The sequence below is a fragment of the Cervus canadensis genome, chromosome 15 (genome assembly GCF_019320065.1).
Source record: "Cervus canadensis isolate Bull #8, Minnesota chromosome 15, ASM1932006v1, whole genome shotgun sequence".
Taxonomy (NCBI): Eukaryota; Metazoa; Chordata; class Mammalia; order Artiodactyla; family Cervidae; genus Cervus; species Cervus canadensis.
The window spans coordinates 38,465,049-38,486,834 of record NC_057400.1 but is presented as its reverse complement, the minus strand read 5'-3'; the positions used below and the strand labels follow the sequence as shown (position 1 = coordinate 38,486,834).

The window sequence follows — 21,786 nt, the reverse complement described above, 5'->3', positions numbered from 1 at the left end:
GAGTGGAGTTTTGAGTAACCCTCAGTAAATATGGGCAGTGACCTGGGAAGCCAGTAGTTGATCCCAAGAACTGTATTAGAAACAGGATGATCTAACCCAAGTCAATGGGTAAAACTTTTCGGGAATTGTCAGAGAGCCAGCAAAATGCTTTCTTCTCTCTCCATTGTAAATGAGTAGCAATGGAAGTAGTATCACCTGGGAAGCACTGGTTTTCAATTAAGGGAAACATTTGAAAGGTGCAATTGAGTCAGTGGGATAGGAATGCATGCTCCAGTAGAGGGAGTTTTTATCACTAACTTTGTTGAGACTTGCTGATGTGTAGTGATTAAAAAGACAAAAAAAGACCAGCTTTTATTTATTGTCTTTAATTCTTCATACACAATGCATCTTTTATTTCCTATACCCTACTTGAAATGCCACTGGGAAAGGAGTATTCTAGGAAAATTTTAAGACTATGTGAGGATATAAAAGGTTTACTGAAAACTAGATGGAAAGACTTAGAAATAGTTCAAAAAGAGGAGGTACATGTGGCAGAAGTGCCTTTGTGCACTTACTTGGAACAAGGGCCAAAATTATGTTTATAACATTCTTTCACTAACCCTCTCCTCACATCTTATCCTATATTTAACTCTGGATTCCCAGGTTTAAGTCCTTGTTTCACAGCTGTTTGTATCTCTGCATTTCCAACTCAAGTGAACTCAGATGGCTAGGTTGGAACTGATTACAGCCAACAGGAAAATGTATATCACTCTCATTTATGGGTTTTCACTTTCAGTATGAAAAATATTTACCCCCCCGACCCCCTGGAGTTGCAGGAACTAGTCCCAAGGGAAGTAGCTCATTGCTCAAATGCTTTAAGTTGTGTCTTCCTTCTTTGATTTTATTGAATGGACCCTTTAAATATCACCAGGAGTCTGAGGTTTCCAGTTGTCATCAGGATATCCCAGTGTTTTGTCCATTGAGGGAAAGAAAGAGGTTCAGTAATAGCCATTGTTGCCACTGCAAAGAAAGAGGTTCAGTGATAGTCACTGTTGCTCTCCCAAGCCTGGAAGGACCACTGTCACTAGGAAACCTGTCATCCACATGTGTTAAGGCCAGGGGATATGTTGGGGTTGAAAGATTCTGCTTTTTTTTCTAACTGAAGTATAGTTAATTAACAACTTGGTGTTAATTTCTAGTATACAGCAAAGTGATTCAGTTATGCGTATACATGTTCTTTCTCATATTCTTTTCCATTATGGTTTATCCCAGGATACTAAATATAGCTCCCTGTGCTATACAGTAGGACCTAGTTGTTTATTCATTCTCTATATAACAGTTTTCCTCTATAACCCCAAACTCCCAAACCCCAACCCTCTCCCTCTTCTCCCCTACCTTGGCAACCACAAGTCTGTTCTCTATGTTCTGTGAGTGTGTTTCTATTTTATAGGTAAAGAAGATGTAGAGATATATATATATATATATATATATACACACACAATGAAATATGAATGACATCACTTATATGTGGAATCTAAAATATGACACAAATTAAAGTTTCTGCTCATGAATGTCAGTGGCACAAAAGCAAGAACTTCTAGTTTGGATCAATCCTGAGGCATATAACTGTAATGTTTAGCACATGCAACCAGAAATAAGAAGCTGATCTAGGTAGTGATTTGCACCTAGTTTTGTCTTGCTAATAATAGGCAATTAGATTTCCTTTAATCTAAATATTTATCTGTGCTGTGGTTCTCAAACTGTGGTCCCCAGACCAGCATCACCTGGAAATTTCTTAGAAATACAGATTTTCAGATCAGACCCCACGTCACTACTCCTGAATCTGAACTTCAACAAACCTTCCAAGGCCTCCTTGGTGGCTCAGTGTTAAAGAATTCACCTGCCAGTGCAGGAGATGAGGGTTCCATCCCTGATCTGGGAAGTTCCCACATGCCACAGAGAAACTAAGCCTGTGTATCGCAACTTCTGAGCCTTGCTCTTGAGCCTGGGAGCTGCAACTACTGAAGCGCATGCCTTAGAGCCCCGTGCTCTGCAACAAAAGAAGCCGCTGTGATGAGAAGCCTGTGTGCCACAACTAGAGAGGAGCCCCAGCTCTCCGCGACTAGACTAGAGAAAAGCCCATGCAGCAACAAAGACCCAGCCCAGACAAATATAAATACATAAAAACAAGCCCTCCAGGTGATCCTAACACTAGTGTGAATTAGGGGTCCACTGGGCCAGGCAGTGCTGTGTTCAGACCAAGCTGCATATCAGAATCACTGAGAAACTTTTAACAAAATACCAATCCTGAGCCCCCAAACCAGATTCTGATGCAATTAGTGTGGTGTGGGGCCCTGGCATCAGAAGTTTTTATAAGTTCCAGTGATTCTAATGATAGTCATAGTTGAGAACTATCAAGCTATAGCAATATAAGAAAAAGCTCTCTAATTTAGGACTTAGTGATAAATTTAAAATAATTTATTAAAACAATTTTATGTATTTTACTAGGATGTTAATTTAGGCATGCTCATATACAGCAAACCATAAGTAACATAAGATTTAAGAGCGGGGATCTTGTTTGTCTGGATTTTATTTTTCATTATTGTATCCTGAGCCTGCAGGGCACTGCCTGGCACATAGTAGGCTTGCCAATAACTCTGTGTTGACTAATTGGATTAATCAATTAAAGTTCCAACAGGAACTTGCCTTTACACCCCACAAAGGAACCAGTAAGCACTCTGAGCTAGAAGAATAGTCTCTGTCTGGGGCTGGCCTGGGTTCATCTCCTGGTTCTGTGAGTTCTCTGTGAATCCTCTTTGTTCTTGTCCCATGCTGATCTGTACCAGGATGTCACTGCCTCGTATCAGGATTCACATTACATTTGCAGGAACTGGTCTCTGTTTATGCCTTTAGCCAGAACCCTCATTGACTGTAGAATCTCGTGGCCCTGACCATTGGAGGGGTGATGCTGGCCAATGGGGACACCCGTTATGTTTTCTTCCTTCTTTTCTCTGGGCTGGCTTCTCCACCACCTCCCTTGTACAGGTGCTGCCAGTTGGCCTGCTTATGTTTTGATCTGCACATTCTTCCCTGTTGGAGTCCTGTAGAGCTCATGGGGGTGTCTCTTTGCTTGGTGGGAAGAACAACTTTCTGAGTGGTGTTTAAGCCAAAACTGGATCTCCCAGCAGGGAGAAACAGGTTCACTACGCTGCACTGCTGTTCAAACCCCTCTGGCAATAGCACCTCCAGCATGTGCCTGTTAAAGATTTCTTGTTCAGTGTTGAATAAGCCACATTACCTAAAAATGAAGTAGCAGATTTGTTTGGAAACTGCCTCTAATTCAGTAGGGCAAATTACTTCCTTGAAACGTTTTTGGTGGGAGTTCCGTACTGGTTAGTGTAACCTAATTAAGATGTATTGTTAGTGCTGTTTTATTTACTGCTTAAGTTAAAAAAAAAAAAAAACACAAAAACTTTAGAACCTGCCACTGTCAGCAATTATTCTGAAGTCTTTTCTCCCCCTGTTAGTTCCTGTAGCTTCTTTTAAGACTGAAGTTATCTGTGTCTCCCTTCAGATAGGAGGGAGGTCAAATTTTGAAGTTAATATTTTGCCTGGTTCTTACTGCTAGTTTCACTGAAGCAAAGGAGGGTGTCACTGAAGTTCATGATGTTTCTAAACTATTTGCACTTGTATACTCATCTCTTCAGCTTCCGTGATGGCTCAGTGGTAAAGAATCAGCCTGCAATGCAGGAGATGCAGGTTTGATCCCTGGGTGAGGAAGATCCCCTGGAGAAGTAAATGGCAACGTACTCCAGTATTCTTGCCTGGGAAATCCCATGGACAGAGGAGCCTGGCAGCGTACGGTCCACAGGGTCTCAAAAGTGTCAGACATGACTTAGTGACTAAACAACAACAGCAACTCCTCTCTTCGAATGCAATACACATATAAAAATATCTCCAAAATGATATATAAATTTTCCATTTCTACATAAAAGCTTCTTGTCCCTTCAGCTACACTCAGGTCTGGAAGCTTAAACAAAATCCTCTTCAGATTATTGTTAATGCTCTGCCTGGTTCTGCAACAGCTGTTGCTTTTGAACAATATGATGCTTCTCCTCCCCCAAGAGGAGTGGAAAAGGCCTCCTTTGCTGCACTGTCAACCTTTGTCAACTCAGGGAGCATAAAACAGACTGAGAGATGAACCTAGGATTCCTGTTTGGGAATTCAGTGCACAGCTTAAAGACTTGAGTTTTGCCACTTCCTGACATTGACTTTCATAGCAACAGTTTAATTTGGGGAAAATCTGCTACTTCAAATGGCTAAAGGTATTTATGTGGAAAATTTTCCAAATGATTGACTTTACTGTGTTGCTATTTTCTTTTCCCATGAATATGTGAGTATTTGGCTTTCTCCCAGTAATATTTCTGCATCACTTCTCTTTAGGCAAAGACATTTTTCTATCCAGACTGGGAAAAGGAGGGTGTATCGAGTTTACCCTTTTACAGTGAATTATTATTTGAGTTTAAACATTCTTCTTCTCTAAGAATGAAGAATTTGAGTATGTCTCCTTAAAATTTCCCATGGCCAATCTTCACAACAGTCAGAGTCATCTTGGTCATCACTTTGGAACCAATGCAACTGTGATCAGCTTCCTCCAGCCCCAGCTTGCTTCTCTCCTCTTCATTGGCATCAGCCTTACTGAAGGTGTTGTCTCTCTTACCCCTTACTTCCTTAAGTAAGTAAGTAAGTAAAGTCGCTCAGTTGTGTCCAACTCTTTGCGACCCCGTGGATGGTAGCCTACCAGGCTCCTCTGTCCATGGCATTTTCCAGGCAAGAGTACTGGAGTGGGTTGCCATTTCCTTTTCCAGGGGATCATCCCGACCCAGGGATTGAACCCAGGTCTCCAGCATTGCAGGCAGACGCTTTACCATCTAAGCCACCAGGGAAGCCCTACTACTAATTCTTCAGCCACCTCTCTACTGCCAAGTTTGCCAATGGCTCCCTGTTATTTAATCCAATTATTATCTTAGATTAGAGCTGATTTTTAGCATGAGACATTGTTATTTCTGTTGTCATTCTCTTCTTTGCCACAATTTCTCCTCATTCTCCTAGTTTCTTCCTTTTCTGTCCCCTTCTTAAAAGTTGCCCCCTTCCTTGGGTTGAGCAGAGTGGGCAAGTTAAATTGGTAATTTACCCCCTTTTTGAAAAGAAATTAAACTTCTAAATACATGAAAATATATGCCTATAATTGAAAGTGTGAGAACAGGGTTTTGTTGTTTTGGGTTTTTTTAATCAGTGTGGATCATCCACCCTAGAATTGCACTTGGCACAGTGTGGGCACCCAGTCAGTGAATGAGTAAATGATATAAAATTATAAATACTGAAAACATATGTAGGGAAAAAAAAAAGTTGTTTCCTTTGGAATCAGCTCTAGGCCTGCCACCTCCTCTTACACTATAGTATCTTCCTCTTACACTATAGTATCTTCCTCTTACACTATAGTATCTTCCACTATAGCATAGTATACTATACACTATAGTATACTATATACATATATAGTATATATGCTATCTGTTTCTCAGTCTCAGTCCCATGCCGTTGATAAAGATCCCCATCCATTTCTCCAGCCCAGATCTTATGACAGTAGATCTATGTCTAAACTCAACCTGATTCCTTCTCTCCCTGGTTTCTCTAAGTCCCCAGTTTTAGAGAGGAATGCCATCGTTCACCATGCAGCATGGAAACCTTAGCTTCCTCCCTCTCTTCCCCTCTCCCTTAAAAAACACTAACAAGCTGACTTATTCTATTTTCTACATAAATTTTAAGACTATATTGTCTCCCTAACTCCTACAAGCACCCCTCCCCTGCCCTAATTCAGGAAAGCTTTTTTTGCATCTGAATAAGTCTCTCTGATCTTGCTTCCTAGCAATCCACATTACAGGAGAGAGTTTTCCAATTGTGTTGCCTTGATCAAAGCCCTCATGCTTGCAAAGTCCTCACCACCTATCCTCCCTTGCGTTCCTAGCCTCAGCTCTTGGTACTCTTCACCTCACAATTATCATTTTTGGTCATTCCAAATATTTTTCAGTTCTTCAAGCATACCATGCTCTCTCACCTTCTGGGCCTTCATATGATATTTTTTTTTCTAGTTAGAACATTCTTTCTGTTCTCTCTCCCACTGAAGAATTCCTGCTCCTTTTTTAGATCTGAAATTCAGAGCACTTCCTGATGACTGCTCCTCTGAATGCCCCAAGTCTGGCAAAGGTGCTTCTCCCATGACCTCTGCCCCATTGTCTCATCAGGGCAAGAGCTACCATGTGCCATAATTGCCTGGATCTTTGTATCCACATTAGACGGTCACTTCTGTGAGGAGAGGAGTATGTCTTCTGTACTGATATCCTTTGTCCAGTGCTAACAGCAGTGATTGACGCAGAGAGGTGCTCAAATTTTTGTTGAATGAATGAATGAACTTCAAAGTAAAGCATGAGTCAGCTTTCTTTACCAAATAGCTTCAAATGCTTCACTCGCCTTTCTAATCTCTTCCTCACTAGTCAAGCTCCTCTAACTAAAACAGCTATTACTTTTCCACAAAGCAGCTGAAAGTTTGTAGCAGATAAAGCAACCTATACATCCCAAAGGAAGAGAAACTTTTCAGAAGTTCGGAGAATTAACATATGGTAATTGTCAAATCCCAGGGTGTCTTTTAATTGAACCTTCACAGTAGTTCCCTTAGCTTGTACTCAGTGCTTAAGTTGAGTAGAACCTCATTAGGAAAGTTGTGTCACGCCTTAGTGAAAATGGAGGGAATGAGAAATAGAGCTTTCTATGACAGAGAGGCATCAGAGAAAGGGAGCAATCTGGTCTGTGAATTCTTTAATCCATGTAGCTGGTTGTGGTGACTCTTGAAATGGGAGATGGGGCAGAACAGCCACAGCCATCAAGGGAGCTTAGGACCTTCTTTCCAAATTCCATTCTGGGTTTTGTACTCCTAAAGTATCTGTTGCCTGCTTCCCTCCTCTCCTTTCCCAGTGCTGCTTCTTCAATGCCAGCCTCAGGAGCAACCTGGTTTTAAAGAGTTTTCCTCCTCAAGAGCAAATCATAGAGGGAGCCATGTGACTACCAGGCTCAGCCCCCTCAGTGCTTTTCTGGGCTTCTCTATCACTGCTCACCCGCTTACTCTGTTTAGCCACCTTGACCCCTTCCCTGCCCAGTGCTGTGACGAGGTGGGGCAAACAAGGTGCCCAGGGGACAAAACTGAAGAAGTCAGCCACTCTCGGAGGCCACCCGTGTGCTTGCGGAGCCCGAGCCTCCCTGGACTCACCCTCATTCCAGCTCTTGCTCTGCCCCACCTTGGCCATGCCTCCTGGCCTCTCCAAATCCTAGTCCTCCAGACCCAGCTCAGATGCTGCTGCCTCCTCCATAAAGTGCTTGCTGAAGTCAGCCAGCCTTTCTCACAATTCAGCAAGTAGGCATCTCACTTTCCTCCAAATCCTCAGTGGACCTTATTTATACCTCTCTGAAGATACTGCATACCTTGTTTAGTTCTTGGGCTGGTCTTTCGTGTTAAACCACAGGCTCTTTAAGAGCGGTCTTTTTCTTGGCATGCTGTCAATTTCCAGCACAGGGTTTGACACAAACCTGTGGTATTCATCAGTCAGCGAGGTGAGTAGAGCTGTCAAGGGGAGAAGAGAGAAGAACGTGGTAGTTAGCTGTTCACAGGCTCTGGCGCCAGTTCGCCTGGGTTTGACCTCAGGTTCTGCCATTGAGGCTTGGGACAAGTTTCATCGCCTTTCTATGCCTCCATTTCTTTATCTTTAAAATGGGATAAATAATGGTACCCCAACATGGAAGTCTGAATGAGCACTTAGCATAAGACTTGATGTGTAGTGAATACCTCAGTAAATGTCAGGATCCAGAATAAAAATGGTCTAGTGTAGGGACATCCATGGGAAATATTGGTGTGCATGCTAAGGGCAAAGTACATGTGTGACTGATGCTATTGTTATTTAGTCTCTAAGCTATGTCTGACTTGGACTGCAGACTGCCAGGCTCCTCTGTCCATGGGATTTCCCAGGCAAGAATACTGAAGTGGGTTGCCATTTTCTTCTCCAGGGGATGTCCCTAACCTAGGAATTGAACGTGTATCGGCAGGCAGATTGTTTACCATTGAGCCACCAAGGAAGCCCTGATGCTATTCAGTTCAGTTCAGTTCAGTTCAGTTCAGTCACTCAGTCGTGTCTGACTCTTTGCGACCCCATGAACCACAGCACACCAGGCCTCCCTGTCCATCACCAACCCCTGGAGTCCACCCAAACCCATGTCCATTGAGTCGGTGATGCCATCCAACCATCTCATCTCTGTCGTCTCCTTCTCATCCTGCTCTCAATCTTTCCCAGCATCAGGGTCTTTTTAAATGAGTCAGCTCTTGGCATCAGGTGGCCAAAGTATTGGAGTTTCAGCTTCAACATCAGTCCTTCCAATGAAAACCCAGGACTGATCTCCTTTAGGATGCTATAGAGGAAGTTAAATCTAAACCATCAATGGTAGAAGACAGAGCTAACTCCTTCTTCTACCTTGAGAAGCCAGGTGTCTACTGTTTTTGAAAAGGCAAATCTTATCTCTATAATTCAGTAGAATAATATGTTGGACAAAAAGATAGTTAGGGAGGCTGCCCCAAAAGAGCAAAAGAGGAGGGCCAGGTGAACCCTGGAGTATTAAAACAGGTATTTAAACGTGCTCGGTTTTAATATCTGCTGTTAAGGAGGATGGAAACAGAATGTTCAGGGAAAGTCATGTTTTTGCTGCCATCTACAGTCAATGTGCAATTTTCAAAGTTTCTTAGCACAAACACACACATCCATCCAGATAGAGCATTCCTGACAAAATGAATGACAATATAAAGTTTGGTTTAAATTCTAGTAATTGAGATACTTTGGGCATATTATAGTATTTTATTTTGTCTTTTTAAAATTAGGTATATTCAAACAGTAACATAGCCTTTTAAACCTCATATTGTATTAAAACTTACTAGAAGACTGCTGAAATAACTCAAGAGTGAGGCTGTCATCTGTCAGGTTGGATTAGCTGCAGTTGTGGCAGCTGATGGTTAATACAGTGATTTCAATGAAGAAGGAGCAAGATTGGATTTTACCCCATATTTTCCTGCCCCCATGACCTGCAGTTCTGTGATTGTTATTAGAATTATTGTAAATTATATTTTATAGAAACATCCTTTATGGTTGTAATGTGAAAAATCATCCAAAGCAAGTAAAAACAAAATGACAGTGATGTCACTTCTGAGATGACGTCTGCCTGTATGCTGCTGTCCATATCATCTCCAACATTATCATAATGTTCTCCTAACTTCCCTGTGCATTATTTTTAAAGGGTTAAATATAGACAAGAATTATTGGAAAAGCGTTTGATGGAGAAAAAAGAAGTGGCCCTTCAAGAAGCACTTGAAGAGGAAGAGAGAGAAAAGCGACTAGAAGCACTGAGGAAACAGGTGTTTTTAATTTGGAGAATTTCATGGATGGTTTAAAAAATGTTTCTAAGTGCTCTTAATAACATTATTACTAGGACTTAATTCATGACATCTGCTATATAAAATATAACTTTTCCAAATTGGGACAGCAATCTTCATTCCTGGGAACAATTAGATTTATGTTGAATTATTTTCAGTTTCTTAGCATATGAAAAGAACTTTATCAGAACCTTTGAAAAAAAGCTCTCCCAAGATTTAAATACATCCATATTACCTCTAGTTTGTAAGCTGAATAGTATCCATTTATAGCAGTGAAACCCTGCATGTAGCTAAAGGATTTTATTCTCCTCGAAAAAAATGTGAAGCTTGAGCAAGATAATCCTCCCTAGGGAAGGGACCTCTGTTTGGAAATATCCCACAGTCAACAAAAAGGTTAAAAATCACTTTTTAAAACGACTGTTTTTGTGGGGAAATAAAAGCCTCTATTGCTTTGGCTCATAAAAGTAGACAGAAGTTTTGAAAATAGTATTGATAGACAGCAAGAGCAAGAATTTCAGACCTTAGGAAGTGTTATAAAGTAGTTTTGCTTGGTAATTTTTCAGTATTGTTAACATAACAGTGATAAGCACAACTCATTAGCTCCAAAGTCTTCTCTGATACCATTTCCTAGCTGGCAGAAAATGACTGACCGGTTCTCCTTCTATGTGGTTGGGAGTTAGCGTAGAATCTTGGATAAGAACTCCACCTCTGGCTTCCTTCAGAGCTGGTACAACCTGGCTCACTGCTTACTGGCAGAGGGAACTTAGGCCTTTCACTTAACCTCCCTAAACTTTATTTCCTCCTCTGAAGAATGGGAATAATAGTAATGGTACCTATCTCATCCTTGGGATCGCAAAGGGTCAGACACAACTTGGTGACTGAACACAGAACAACAGCCTACCTCATGGGTTTGTAGTAATGTGCATTCACGTTGTGTGAATATAAGTGTAAAGCCCTCTTCTAAATGCTCTTAGGTCTTACCTCATTTAACTCCTACCCCAACCCTATGATGTAGGAATTATTATTTTATAGAAGAGAAAATTGAGGCAGCCCAGAGTTTTCCCAAAGTCACCTAGCTACTAAATGTCAATCTGAATTCAAACCAAGGAAGTTAAGTTAAATGAAATCATATAAAGGAAGTGTAAATGCATACAACTATTGTATCCATCTTTGATAAAACAGATTGTAGAAATTAATTCAAAGCATAGGAATATACATCCTGGTCATCTTAAAGTCAATGAAATTTAAATTTTTCAATCATTAGCCAATAATGATATACCATGGCCTTCTAGGGACAAAATTTAATGTCACTATTACTAAACACATTTTGTTCAAAATATCATTTTGACAACTACAGTCCATATGATTAATATTCTTTTTCCATCTGTGAGACCTTTGAAAGAGGAAATATCTGTGCCTGTTATCTGTAATCAGTGTTTAGAATTATAGTAAAAGACATTTTGGCTAGTAAAACCTATAATAATTAAAGTATGTTCAACCTCCAGTTATGTCATTATAATTTCTAAATGGAATTAAAAATGCCATTTTCCTATTGCTATTTCTTGACTTTAGGAATTAGCAGGCAGGTGTTATTAATAGTGGCATATAATTTACAAAATTAGTGGCTTCTTTTCACTAGGATGCAGGTTTGATTGATTTCAATTATCATAAAGGACAAGGGTATTTGAGTTAAAATGACTCTTGGAGTTTTTTCAGTGGAAGGGGAAACAATGGTTTTTAACAGTCCCTGGAAATCTAGTTGCTCAATACAATGAAAACTCACCCATCTTGCTCAATAATGCTAACACACATGACTTTACCCATAAATGATATACTCTAGACTCAGCTTAATCAGATTAAACTTTCTAGAAAGCTTCATGGAGTCATTACTATGGCCATGGATTTCTAGTGGCTAAAAATTAATGTTTTCTACTTTTGGTTACTTTCAAGGTGATTCAATATGTAGGTTTTCTATATAAAATTTCCCTTGACTTTGGATCAGAAAGAAATTTTTATCTAAATTTAGTCATACCTGTAACTATGCAATAATAAAAGTTCTTAACTTTAATGGATATTAAGCATTAATAATGTTGCCCAGAAGCATTTAGCTTGTATCTTGTTCCAAGCAGCCATGTTTTCTCTTCTTTTAGGTTGCTATTGTCGCTCAATTTGATCCTGTTAGAATGATGTCAGATACAGTGGCATCAAAAGCAAGGATGGGTATTGGAACTGAAGAATTTATTCTCCAAAAGCCACTCTTCACATTGAATACATACAATGAACAGCAGGTAATTATGGAAATTAGCAAGATTGATGCAAAAGCCATGATGATGATAAGAATTGTAGAAGTGTGTATTTTGGGTTACAAATTATTTATAATATTTATATTTAAATACCATGCATATTAGCATAAATAGCATGTAATTACTGAACAATTCTTGATATTATAAAATGTCAATAGGTGACCATAGAACAAAACATTGAAAATGTTATGAATCTGTCATTGGAAATTATTTTAATCTAAAACAATTTTATAAAATTTTACTTTAAAGTTGTGTTAATATTGCATTTTTGTTTAAATATTTATCATATTCAGAATTTGTTTAAATGCATAATATAAATCCTATTAATGAAACAATTGATGATACTGATAAGATGAAGCAGAGGGAAGCTTTCTGAAATTAAAATGAACAGAAAATAATGTATCGGAGCTAATGATAAAACACTTGCTGTGGAAAAAGTATTAAGATATTATTTAACTATTCTTAGGTGCTTCTGAATCATTTTAGTCTGTTTCTATAACTGAGAAGGGATTTTTAAGAAGCTTTTTTTTAGGTGGATGGAAGAGAGGGAGCCAGGACATATGAATGATTGGATATAACGAAAGTTAAAGGAGAAAGTAGTTGTAAACTTTACAAATTTAAGAAAAGCTAAATGTTTAATTATTTTTAAAAGCAGGAAATTTTATACATTCATCCAATGACAAATAAATCTAATGTGCCTCTATTATGTGCTGCATACTGTGCTAGGGAATATTAATAAAAAGAACAATTTACATATTAATAGGGCAGATATTTATGGAACATATACTGTATCTGTACTGAGCCAGGTGCCAGGGCTGATCCTGAACAAGATAAACTTCTTCTGTGTGGAGGAAGTGAGCAGGGGAATTGGGTTGGGAAGGAAAGTAGAATGCAGGGGAATAATGCCACTAGAGTGAGATCACCTACCTCCCTGATCGAGGGCTGAGGGCTGCAGCAGCAAGAGGAAGGGAGTGAAGACAACCCTGATGGGAAGTCAGAGAAGGCGAAAAAGATGAACCTACGCTCCATCTTAACTGAGGAATTTTGGCATCAGTAACAGAATTCATTCCAGATAATTTAAAAACAACAGCAAAACTGAATGGGGGAGGAGTGGGCATAGGAAGAGGGGTTAATCAGAAGATGCACTAGTATCTCTAGAAGTCAAAGCAGGGAAGGCATCTGGGCTTGTAAAGAACTGAAGTCAGAAGCTGTAAAGCTTTCAGGTACCTGGGCTGAGGAAATAAGGGTTTGATCAAGCAGAAGAGGGTGAAAAGAGGTCCTTACTTGTACGTCTTCAGGGTAAGGTACATGGTAAGGGTGGGTGCTGGGAGATAAGACTGCAAACATAAATTTGGATCAGACTGTGGATAGTAGATCTTACTTCCTAAAGACTTTTGAGCTTTTAAGCTATGAGCAGAGGGGAGACTTTGAAGCAAGTGAAATATATAATAAGCTTCATGTGATAGCAATGTGTCTGAATGGAAAATTGGTGTAGGTGGAGTTGGGTCCTTTGAAGATGGTGGAGACCTCATGGAAGTGGGGTGGAGTCAGGCGAGGGCGGAGTAGGGGGAGGGTGGGATGCGGAGCCATGTATGGCTCTGGCTGAGGAGAGGATAATGGAAGTGAGGGTGATTCTAAACTAGGCAGCAAGTGATATTGAGAAGAGCCTACACTTTGGATTAAAATCCACATCCACTGTTTGCGGGCTGTGTGAACTTGTGTAAGCTATTAACATCTTTATGTTTTGTTTACTTCATCTGTAAAACAATAATTTGTAAGTTTCTTGTGATGATTAGGATACTAAATGTCAATTACCTAGAATATTGTCGGGCACCTAGTAGTAATTCAGTAAATTACAATCATTAGGTGGTGCTGCCATTAACCATATAAGAATACAGAAGGAAAAAACAGACTTAGGGGGAGAGCATTTGCTTTGTTCATGTTAGGTTTAGGGTGAAGATGTCTAATACATGCTTGCAAGAAACTACTTGGCTTTCTCTGGGGAGGAGAATGGGGGAAAGGGACATCAGTATGGGAGGGAGATGTCCATTTCACTTGATATATGTTGAAAAAACTATGATTATGAAAATGTTTTAAACATCACACATCTGGAGCTGGGGGAGAAGTGGTGAATTGTGGAGATAATTAGGATATCAACAGCACACAGGTGGAGCATGAATCCTTGGAAGTGGATGAAAGTGGCCAGGAAGACTCTTTTGGGGCAAAAGAGAAGAAACCTAAGTCTAAGACTTAAATATTTTGCTTTGCCAACAAAAATTCTGTGTTATTTTCCATTTATATGCATTGTTGCCCCCATCCCTGTATCTGATCAGTTGCCAAGTTCTATTCATTCTTCCCTTCATAATGTTTTGGACAGTTATCTCTCCTTTGCTACCAGCCAATTTTAGGCATTTATTACTTTATGTCTAGACAATTGTTGTAGACTCTTAAGCACTCGTTGTGCCTCTGTCTCTTGCTTGCCTGCTGCCTTAATTTATCCTGAACTTATAATCAGGTTTATCTCCTTATGCAACAGTTCTGATTATATTAGTTCCATGCTGAAAACAGAAACACAACCTCAGTAGCCCCCCAGACTCCGTGACTTGGACTTCAAGCCTTTAAAATTCAAGTCCTAGTCTTAGAAGTGTCCTTTTTCAGTGTTCCCCAATGGTACCAAGTACTCCACCCAAATTACCGTGATCCTAAATTGACCTATTTCATCTCTAAATTAGCATATGCCTTCCTTTCTTACTTGATCTCTCTTCCTCCTCCACTCCCACTCCCAACTTTATAGAAGAATAAGTTGGACCTCAAAGTTAGCTCAGTTATTCTCCTTACCTAAGACCATCCTAGTCCCACTGGCACCAGGAGATGTCCCAATATGTTCTAGTACTCTTGGAGCATCCGTCACATGTTGCCATGGGCTGTAGTTATCTGTGTATGTTCTTATTACCTCTGTTAGTTTAAGAGCTCCTTGAAGGAGGGGCTGCTTTCAACAGCTTATTATCCCATCCTCTAGGGGGATAATGTTCATGTAAAATGCTTCATTAGCTGAAATCTATATGTGGCCACCTTTTTATCGCTGCAAACAGTGTCTGTTGACATTAATATTCATAAGAAGAAATAAAGCCCAATCAGCTATAAATGAAAACAGAAATTGAACTACTCATATGTCTATTTCCACGTAGAATCAGATTGATAGAACCATTTTCTAGTGCTGCTTGAAATAGAAATCTGGCCTTGGAAGAAATGTTCTATTGATTGTGTTTTTCAAGTAGTAGCCATGTATTTGAATTTAACTTACATATTGCCAAGTGATGGAGAAATTAAAATGTCTGTTTAAAGACAAATAGACAAGATTGTGATTTAGGGTTATTTTAATTAATGGTTGCTTATATTTTATAATCCCAGCTAACAATAAATAACAAATCAATGATAGTACTGAAAGTAAGCTTTTTTGGTCCCATTTTTAAATAATTTTAATGTTTTATTTTGACTAATCTAGTATACAATATTTTATACATCTTATGCTGGAAACCACTGATATACTGAAAAGTGATAATGTCGAAAAATTTTGACCTTTATTTCAGTAAAAATAACCAGACTATAATCACTGTATACACAAAATTTATTGTCATCTAGTCATCCATCTAGCAAAAACAAACTATAGAGCTTGGGGAAATATGGAACTAAAAGATAAAATTTACCCCAGTAAATTTATTTGTATTATTTTATATTATTTGTATTACTTATATTATTTATATATATAATATTTATATTATTTTATTCCTACAGATAATTTCTGACCCTAGACTTCGTTTTGAGTTAGCACTCCGAGGAGCCGGACTTCATAAAACATTTTATGCCAAAGAGATATTACCAAAAATCAGTCCTCAAAAACCTCCAAGAAAGGATATGGAGTCTACTGTATTTAAAATCTAGAGTTCATCCTCAAATCCTATTATACATAAACAAGATTTTTCTTTGAATACATTTATATGGATAATAATAATTACTACTTTCTAAAACTTTACAAATTATCAGACGTAGAAGTCGTAGCATCTATTAATCTATTGTCTTTCTTTTATGATTTTTAGAATTTTATGCACTATTTTCCAATCTCTTTTTATGTTTAATAGTACTAAATTCTCCAAAGACTATGGAACTTAATTATGACACATCCGGAACATATATTATCATTTAGTAAATTGTATTTTGGAGGTTGCATTATCCCATGAAAAGAGCTCAAAATAACCATTTGCAAGAATCACAATATATGCTGTTGTTACCTAATAATGTTCATTTCTGTTTGTTATTTCAGAATTTGACTATTTAATTATGGAAGTTTCATTGTCATTAATACTTCTATTATTTCTCCATTATTATAAGAAGAGACTCAACCTTTCTCTAAATTTAGAAACCAGGTTGGTTTACCATGTTTACTGCAAACCAATCATCCAAACAATTTCACTTTGTAAATTAGCCTGTAAGAATAAATTAGAAATTAGAAATAGCAGTTCAAGCATAGAGATATCTGTTTGGCTTGGGAAAATGTATTTGTATGGTTGTTTGGGAGGAATGTTTTAAAACTTAGAATGCTATCAAAATTTCCATGTTTTCAATTAAATATCTGGATGATTTTATAGGAAGGAAGTGTTTCAAATAAAACTCAAGCATTAAGTTTTTGCTATTTCTGAACAATCACACAAATAGAAGTAGCTGGTGCTACATAGCAGGAGATAGTGACACCATAGATCTGATGCTTGTGGTTATGATGAAAATATTAGTTGAAGTTTGGCCAGCAGCCTAGATATGTTCTGGCTATGCCCAAACTCAGACCTTATTGACTTTCTCTGTTTTTTTTTTTTAACTTTCTCTGTTTTTAAAAATAGTTTTAATAATAGTTACATTTACTGAGCACAAGCTGTGTGCTCAGTACCATACATATACTTTGCATATAATGTCTTATTTGACCATCATAACATTATAAGATTGTCATTCTCATTTTATGGTTAAAGAAATAGATTCAAGAAGGTAAAATAATATGCCATATGTCCATTGTTTTTCAAACTGTGGGTCATTAAATCAATCTAGTGAGTCCTGATCAGTAAGTAGTTTTTAAATGACACACACACACAAAAGCATAAGCTGAAATCCACGTGTGATTTGAGTTTCATCTCCTCTAAATTCCACAAGAATTTGTCTTGCTTGGTTATGCTCTTTCTCTCCTATATTTTCAAGTTTTCCTTCAGCATATACCCATGCTTGAATAAATCCCACTTTAAAAACTGATCTCCATTAACCTCACATTTTCCCCTAGCTACCAGGCTGTTTCTCTGCGCCTCCTCTTAGGTAAACGTCTTCAAGGAGCTGCATCCTGGTATTTAGTTGTCTTCTCACTTTCTAGTTGTGGCTTCCCTGGTGGCTCAGATGGTGAAGAATCTGCCCACAATACAGCAGACCCAGGTTTGATCTCTGGGTCAGGAAGATCCCATGGAGAAGGGAATGGCTACCCACTTCAGTGTTCTTGCCATGGACAGAGGAGCAGATAGTTGGACACAACTGAGTGACTAACACTTTCACTTTTTCACTTCACTTTCTAGTTACTGTCACTTGTCCTGAGTTAGCTTTTCCTTCACTCACCACTGGCAATGCTCTTAGCAAGGTCACCAGTGAACTCCATACTGACAAATTCGATGCCCATTTTCTGTCATCATCTTACTGACTTCATGGCAGCATTACAACCACCCCATCTTGGAACATGTTCCTCTCTTGGCTTCTATGACACCAATCTGCTTTACCTTCGACTTCCTTAGTCTCTTCTCAAACTTTTTTGCTGACTCCTCCATGTCCATCAATCTCTTAAGTTTTGGAGAACTGTCAGATTAGACCTTCTACCTCTATCTTTATTTATTGTTGAATCACCCAAGGGATGATCCTTAAAAACACTATATTTTGATTATAATTATTTGAATTATTCCTGTGCAATCATAACTATTGTTCATACCCATAACTTTTTGTAATCCCAAAATGAAATTCTGTAGTCATCCAAAAGAACTTTCCATTGATCTCTACTAGCTGCTGGTAACCACTATTCTACTTTCTCTTTCTGTGAATTTGCCTATTTTCACTTCAGTTCAGTTGCTCACTCCTGTTTGACTTTCTGTGATCCCTTGGACTGCAGCATGCCAGGCTTTCCTGTCCATCACCAACTCCCGGAACTTGCTCCATCTCATGTCCATCAAGTTGGTGATGCCATCCAATCATCTCATCCTCTGTCGTTTCTTTCTCCTCCTGCCCTCAATCTTTCCCAGCATCAGGGTCTTTTCTAATGAGTCATCTCTTCGCATCAGGTGGCCAAAGTATTGGAGTTTCAGCTTCAACATCAATCCTTCCAATGAACACCCAGGACTGATCTCCTTTAGGATGAACTGGTTGGATCTCCTTGCAGTTCAAGGGACTCTAAAGAGTCTTCTCCAGCACCACAGGTCAAAAGCATCAATTCTTTAGCACTCAGCTTTCTCTATGGTCCAATTCTCACATCCATACATAACTACTAGAAAAACCATAGCTTTAACTAGGTGGGTCTTTGACAGCAAAGTAATGTCTCTGCTTCTCAATATGCCATCTAGGCTTGTCATAGCTTTTCTTCTAAGGAGCAAGCATCTGTTAATTTCATGACTGCAGTCACCATCTGTAGAGATTTTGGAGCCTAAGAAAACAAAATCTCTCACTGTTTCCACGTATATTTGCCATGAAGTGATGGGACCAGATGCCATGATCTTAGTTTTTTGAATGTTGAGTTTTAAGCAAGCTTTTTCACTCTCCTCTTTCACTTTCATCAAGAGGCTCTTTAGTTTCTCTTCACTCTCTAAGGGTGGTGTCATCTGCATATCTGAGGTTATTGATATTTCTCCCAGCAATTTTGATTCCAGCTTGTGTTTCATCCAGCCTGGCGTTTCTCATGGTATACTCTGCATATAAGTTAAATAAGCAGGGTGACAATATACATCCTTGACATACTCTTTTTCCTATTTGGAACCAGTCTGTTGTTCCATGTCCAGTTCTAACTGCTGCTTCTTAACCTGTATACAGATTTCTCAGGAGGCAGGTAAGGTGGTCTGGTATTTCCATCTCTTTAAGAATTTTCCAGGGTTTGTTTTGGTCCACAGAGTCAAAGGCTTTGGCATAGTCAATAAAGCAGAAGTAGATATTTTTCTGGAACTGTCTTGCTTTTTCGATGATCCAATGGATGTTGTCTATTTGATCTCTGGTTCCTCTGCCCTTTCTAAATCCAGCTTGTATATCTGGAAGTTAGTTCTTGGTTCACATGCTGTTGAAGCCTGGCTTGGAGAATTTTGAGCATTACTTTGCTAGTGTGTGAGATGAGTGCAATTGTGCGGTAGTTTGAACATTCTTTGGCATTGCCTTTCTTTGGGATCAAAATGAAAACTGACCTTTTCCAGTCCTGTGGCCACTGATGAGTTTTCCAAATTGGTATTTCATATAATTCAAATTATAAAGTATTCATTCTTTTGTGAATGGCTTATTTCACTTACCATCATGCTTTAAAAATTCATCCATGGGGGGAGGAGCCAAGATGGCGGAGGAGTAGGATGGGGAGACCACTTTCTCTCCTACAAATTCATCAAAAGAATAACTGAACGCAGAGCAAACTTCGCAAAACAACTTCTGATCACTAGCTGAGGTCATCAGGCGCCCAGAAAAGCAGCCCATTGTCTTCGAAAGGAGGTATGACAAAATATAAAAGATAAAAAGTGAGACAAAAGAGCTAAGGATGGAGATCCGTCCCGGGAAGGGAGTCTTAGGCGGCATTGCTTGGGGTAGGGTCCGGGCCTGAGTGCCCTGAGGACAATCGGAGGGAGCTTCTGTGAGTTGCCAACTTGAACTGTGGGAGACCAAAAGAGAGAGAGTAAATTAACCGCCCCAAACACACTGCCGGCCGTTCGCAGAACAAAGAGACCGAGAAAGTCCAGAGAAGAGCTCGCAGGCTGCTGACCGGCCCAGCCCCTCCGGAGGCAGGAGGCAGGGGGGAGGGGAAGGTCGCGGCGAGAAACAGGGCGCAGGCACCCGACCGAAGCAGGTGGGGACTGGGGCTGGGGACGCGGAGGGCAGAAGGCGCACGCACCCGACTGGCGCCAGAGGAAACTGAAACTGGGTCCGTGGAAGGGAGTGGGCGCGCCACACCTGGGGAGAGTGCGCCCACCAAGCCCCTGGCTGCCTGGACCGCTCTGACGGGGAAGGCACAGAGAGCAGGCACAGCTTTTCGCTCCGCGCTTTTGTGGAACACCCGAGGGCTGGAACCTCGCGCAGCGCGGGGCGCACTCCATATAGAACAGTCGGGAGCCTGAGCAGCGCAGACGGAGAAAGCAGCGTCAGCCCCTCCCGGCAGCGCCAGCCCGTCCCCACTGCGCCAGCCCGTCCCCGCAGCGCCAGCCCCTCCCCGCAGCGCCAGCCCCTCCCTGCAGAGCGACGGAACTAGCTACCTGAATAAGAGTCCACCTCCGCCCGCCTGTGTCAGGGCGGAAATGAGGCTCTGAAGAGACCGGCAAACAGAAGCCAAATAAACAAAGGGAACCGCTTCAGAAGGGACTGGTGCAACAGATTAAAATCCCTCTAGAAAACACCGACTACACCGGAAGGGGCCTGTAGATATCGAGAAGTGTAAGCTGGAACGAGGAGCTATCTGAAACTGAGCCGAACACACACTGACCGCAACAGCTCCAGAGAAACTCCTAGATATAATTTTACTTTTTTCTCTTTTTTTTTCTTTTTTCTTTTTTCTCTTTTATTTTCCTTTAAAATCCCCTATTACTCCCCCATTACTCCTTAACTTTCATTTTCATAGATTTTTTACGATTTTTTAATTAGGGAAAAAAAAAATTTTTTTTTCTCTTTTTTTTTCTTTTTTCTTCTTTTTTTTCCTATCCTTTTTCTCTTCTATTTTCTATTTTTCTTTTTCTCTTATTTCTTTTAAAGTCCTCTAGTACTCCTCTACTACTCCTTAATTTTCATTTTCAATACACTATAACCTTACAAAAAAAAAAAAAAGAGAAGCCCTATTTTTAAACCGAAGATTATTCTCTCCCAATCTTGACTCTCTGTTTTCTACCTCAGAACAACTCTATTTCCTCATTTCCCCTTCTCTTCCCAATCCAATTCTGTGAATCTTTGTAGGTGACTGGGCTCCGGAGAACACTCTGGGAACAGACAGCTGCGTAGATCTGTTTCTCTCCACTTCAGTCCCCCTTTTTCTCCTCCTGCTCATCGCTATCTCCCTCCTCCCTCTCCTCTTCTTCATGTAACTCTGTGAACCTCTCTGGGTGTCCCTAACGGGGGAGAATCTTTTCGCCATTAACCTAGAAATTTTCTTATCAGTGCTGTATAGTTGGAGAAGTCCTGAGACTACAGGAAGAATAAAACTGAAATCCAGAGGCAGGAGACTTAAGCCCCAAACCTGAGAACACCAGAAAACTCCTGACTACATGGAACTTTAAGTAATAAGTCCAATTAAGTAATTAAGTAATTAAGTAATGGAGTCCAAAAGCCTCCATACCTACACTGAAACCAACCACCACCCAAGAGCCAATAAGTTTTAGAGCAAGACATACCACGCAAATCCTCTAGCAACGCAGGAACATAGCCCTGAACATCAACATGCAGGCTGCTCAAGGTCACACCTAACACATAGACCCATCTCAAAACTCATTACTGGGCACTCCATTGCTCTTCAAAGAGAAGAAATCAAGTTCCACGCACCAGAACACTGACGCAAGCTTCCCTAACCAGGAAACCTTGACAAGCCAATTGTCTAACCCCACCCACTGGGTAAATCCTCCACAATAAAAAGGAACCACAGACCTCCAGAATACAGAAAGCCCACTCCAGACACAGCAATTTAAACAAGATGAAAAGGCAAAGAAATACCCAACAGGTAAAGGAACATGAAAAATGCCCACC

General features: G+C 39.9%; 1 protein-coding gene across 1 annotated transcript in view; it reads left to right on the top strand.

The window, feature by feature from the left end:
• Window positions 1-16,490, top strand: part of CCDC148 (coiled-coil domain containing 148) — a 284,626-nt gene extending 268,136 nt beyond the window's left edge. The window contains exons 13-15 of the mRNA XM_043488354.1: window positions 9,367-9,484; window positions 11,653-11,790; window positions 15,601-16,490. Of these exons, the coding sequence (XP_043344289.1) occupies window positions 9,367-9,484; window positions 11,653-11,790; window positions 15,601-15,747 (403 nt within the window). The 3' untranslated portion in view covers window positions 15,748-16,490. The remainder of the gene's footprint in view (window positions 1-9,366; window positions 9,485-11,652; window positions 11,791-15,600) is intronic.
• Window positions 16,491-21,786: the final 5,296 nt, after the last annotated feature.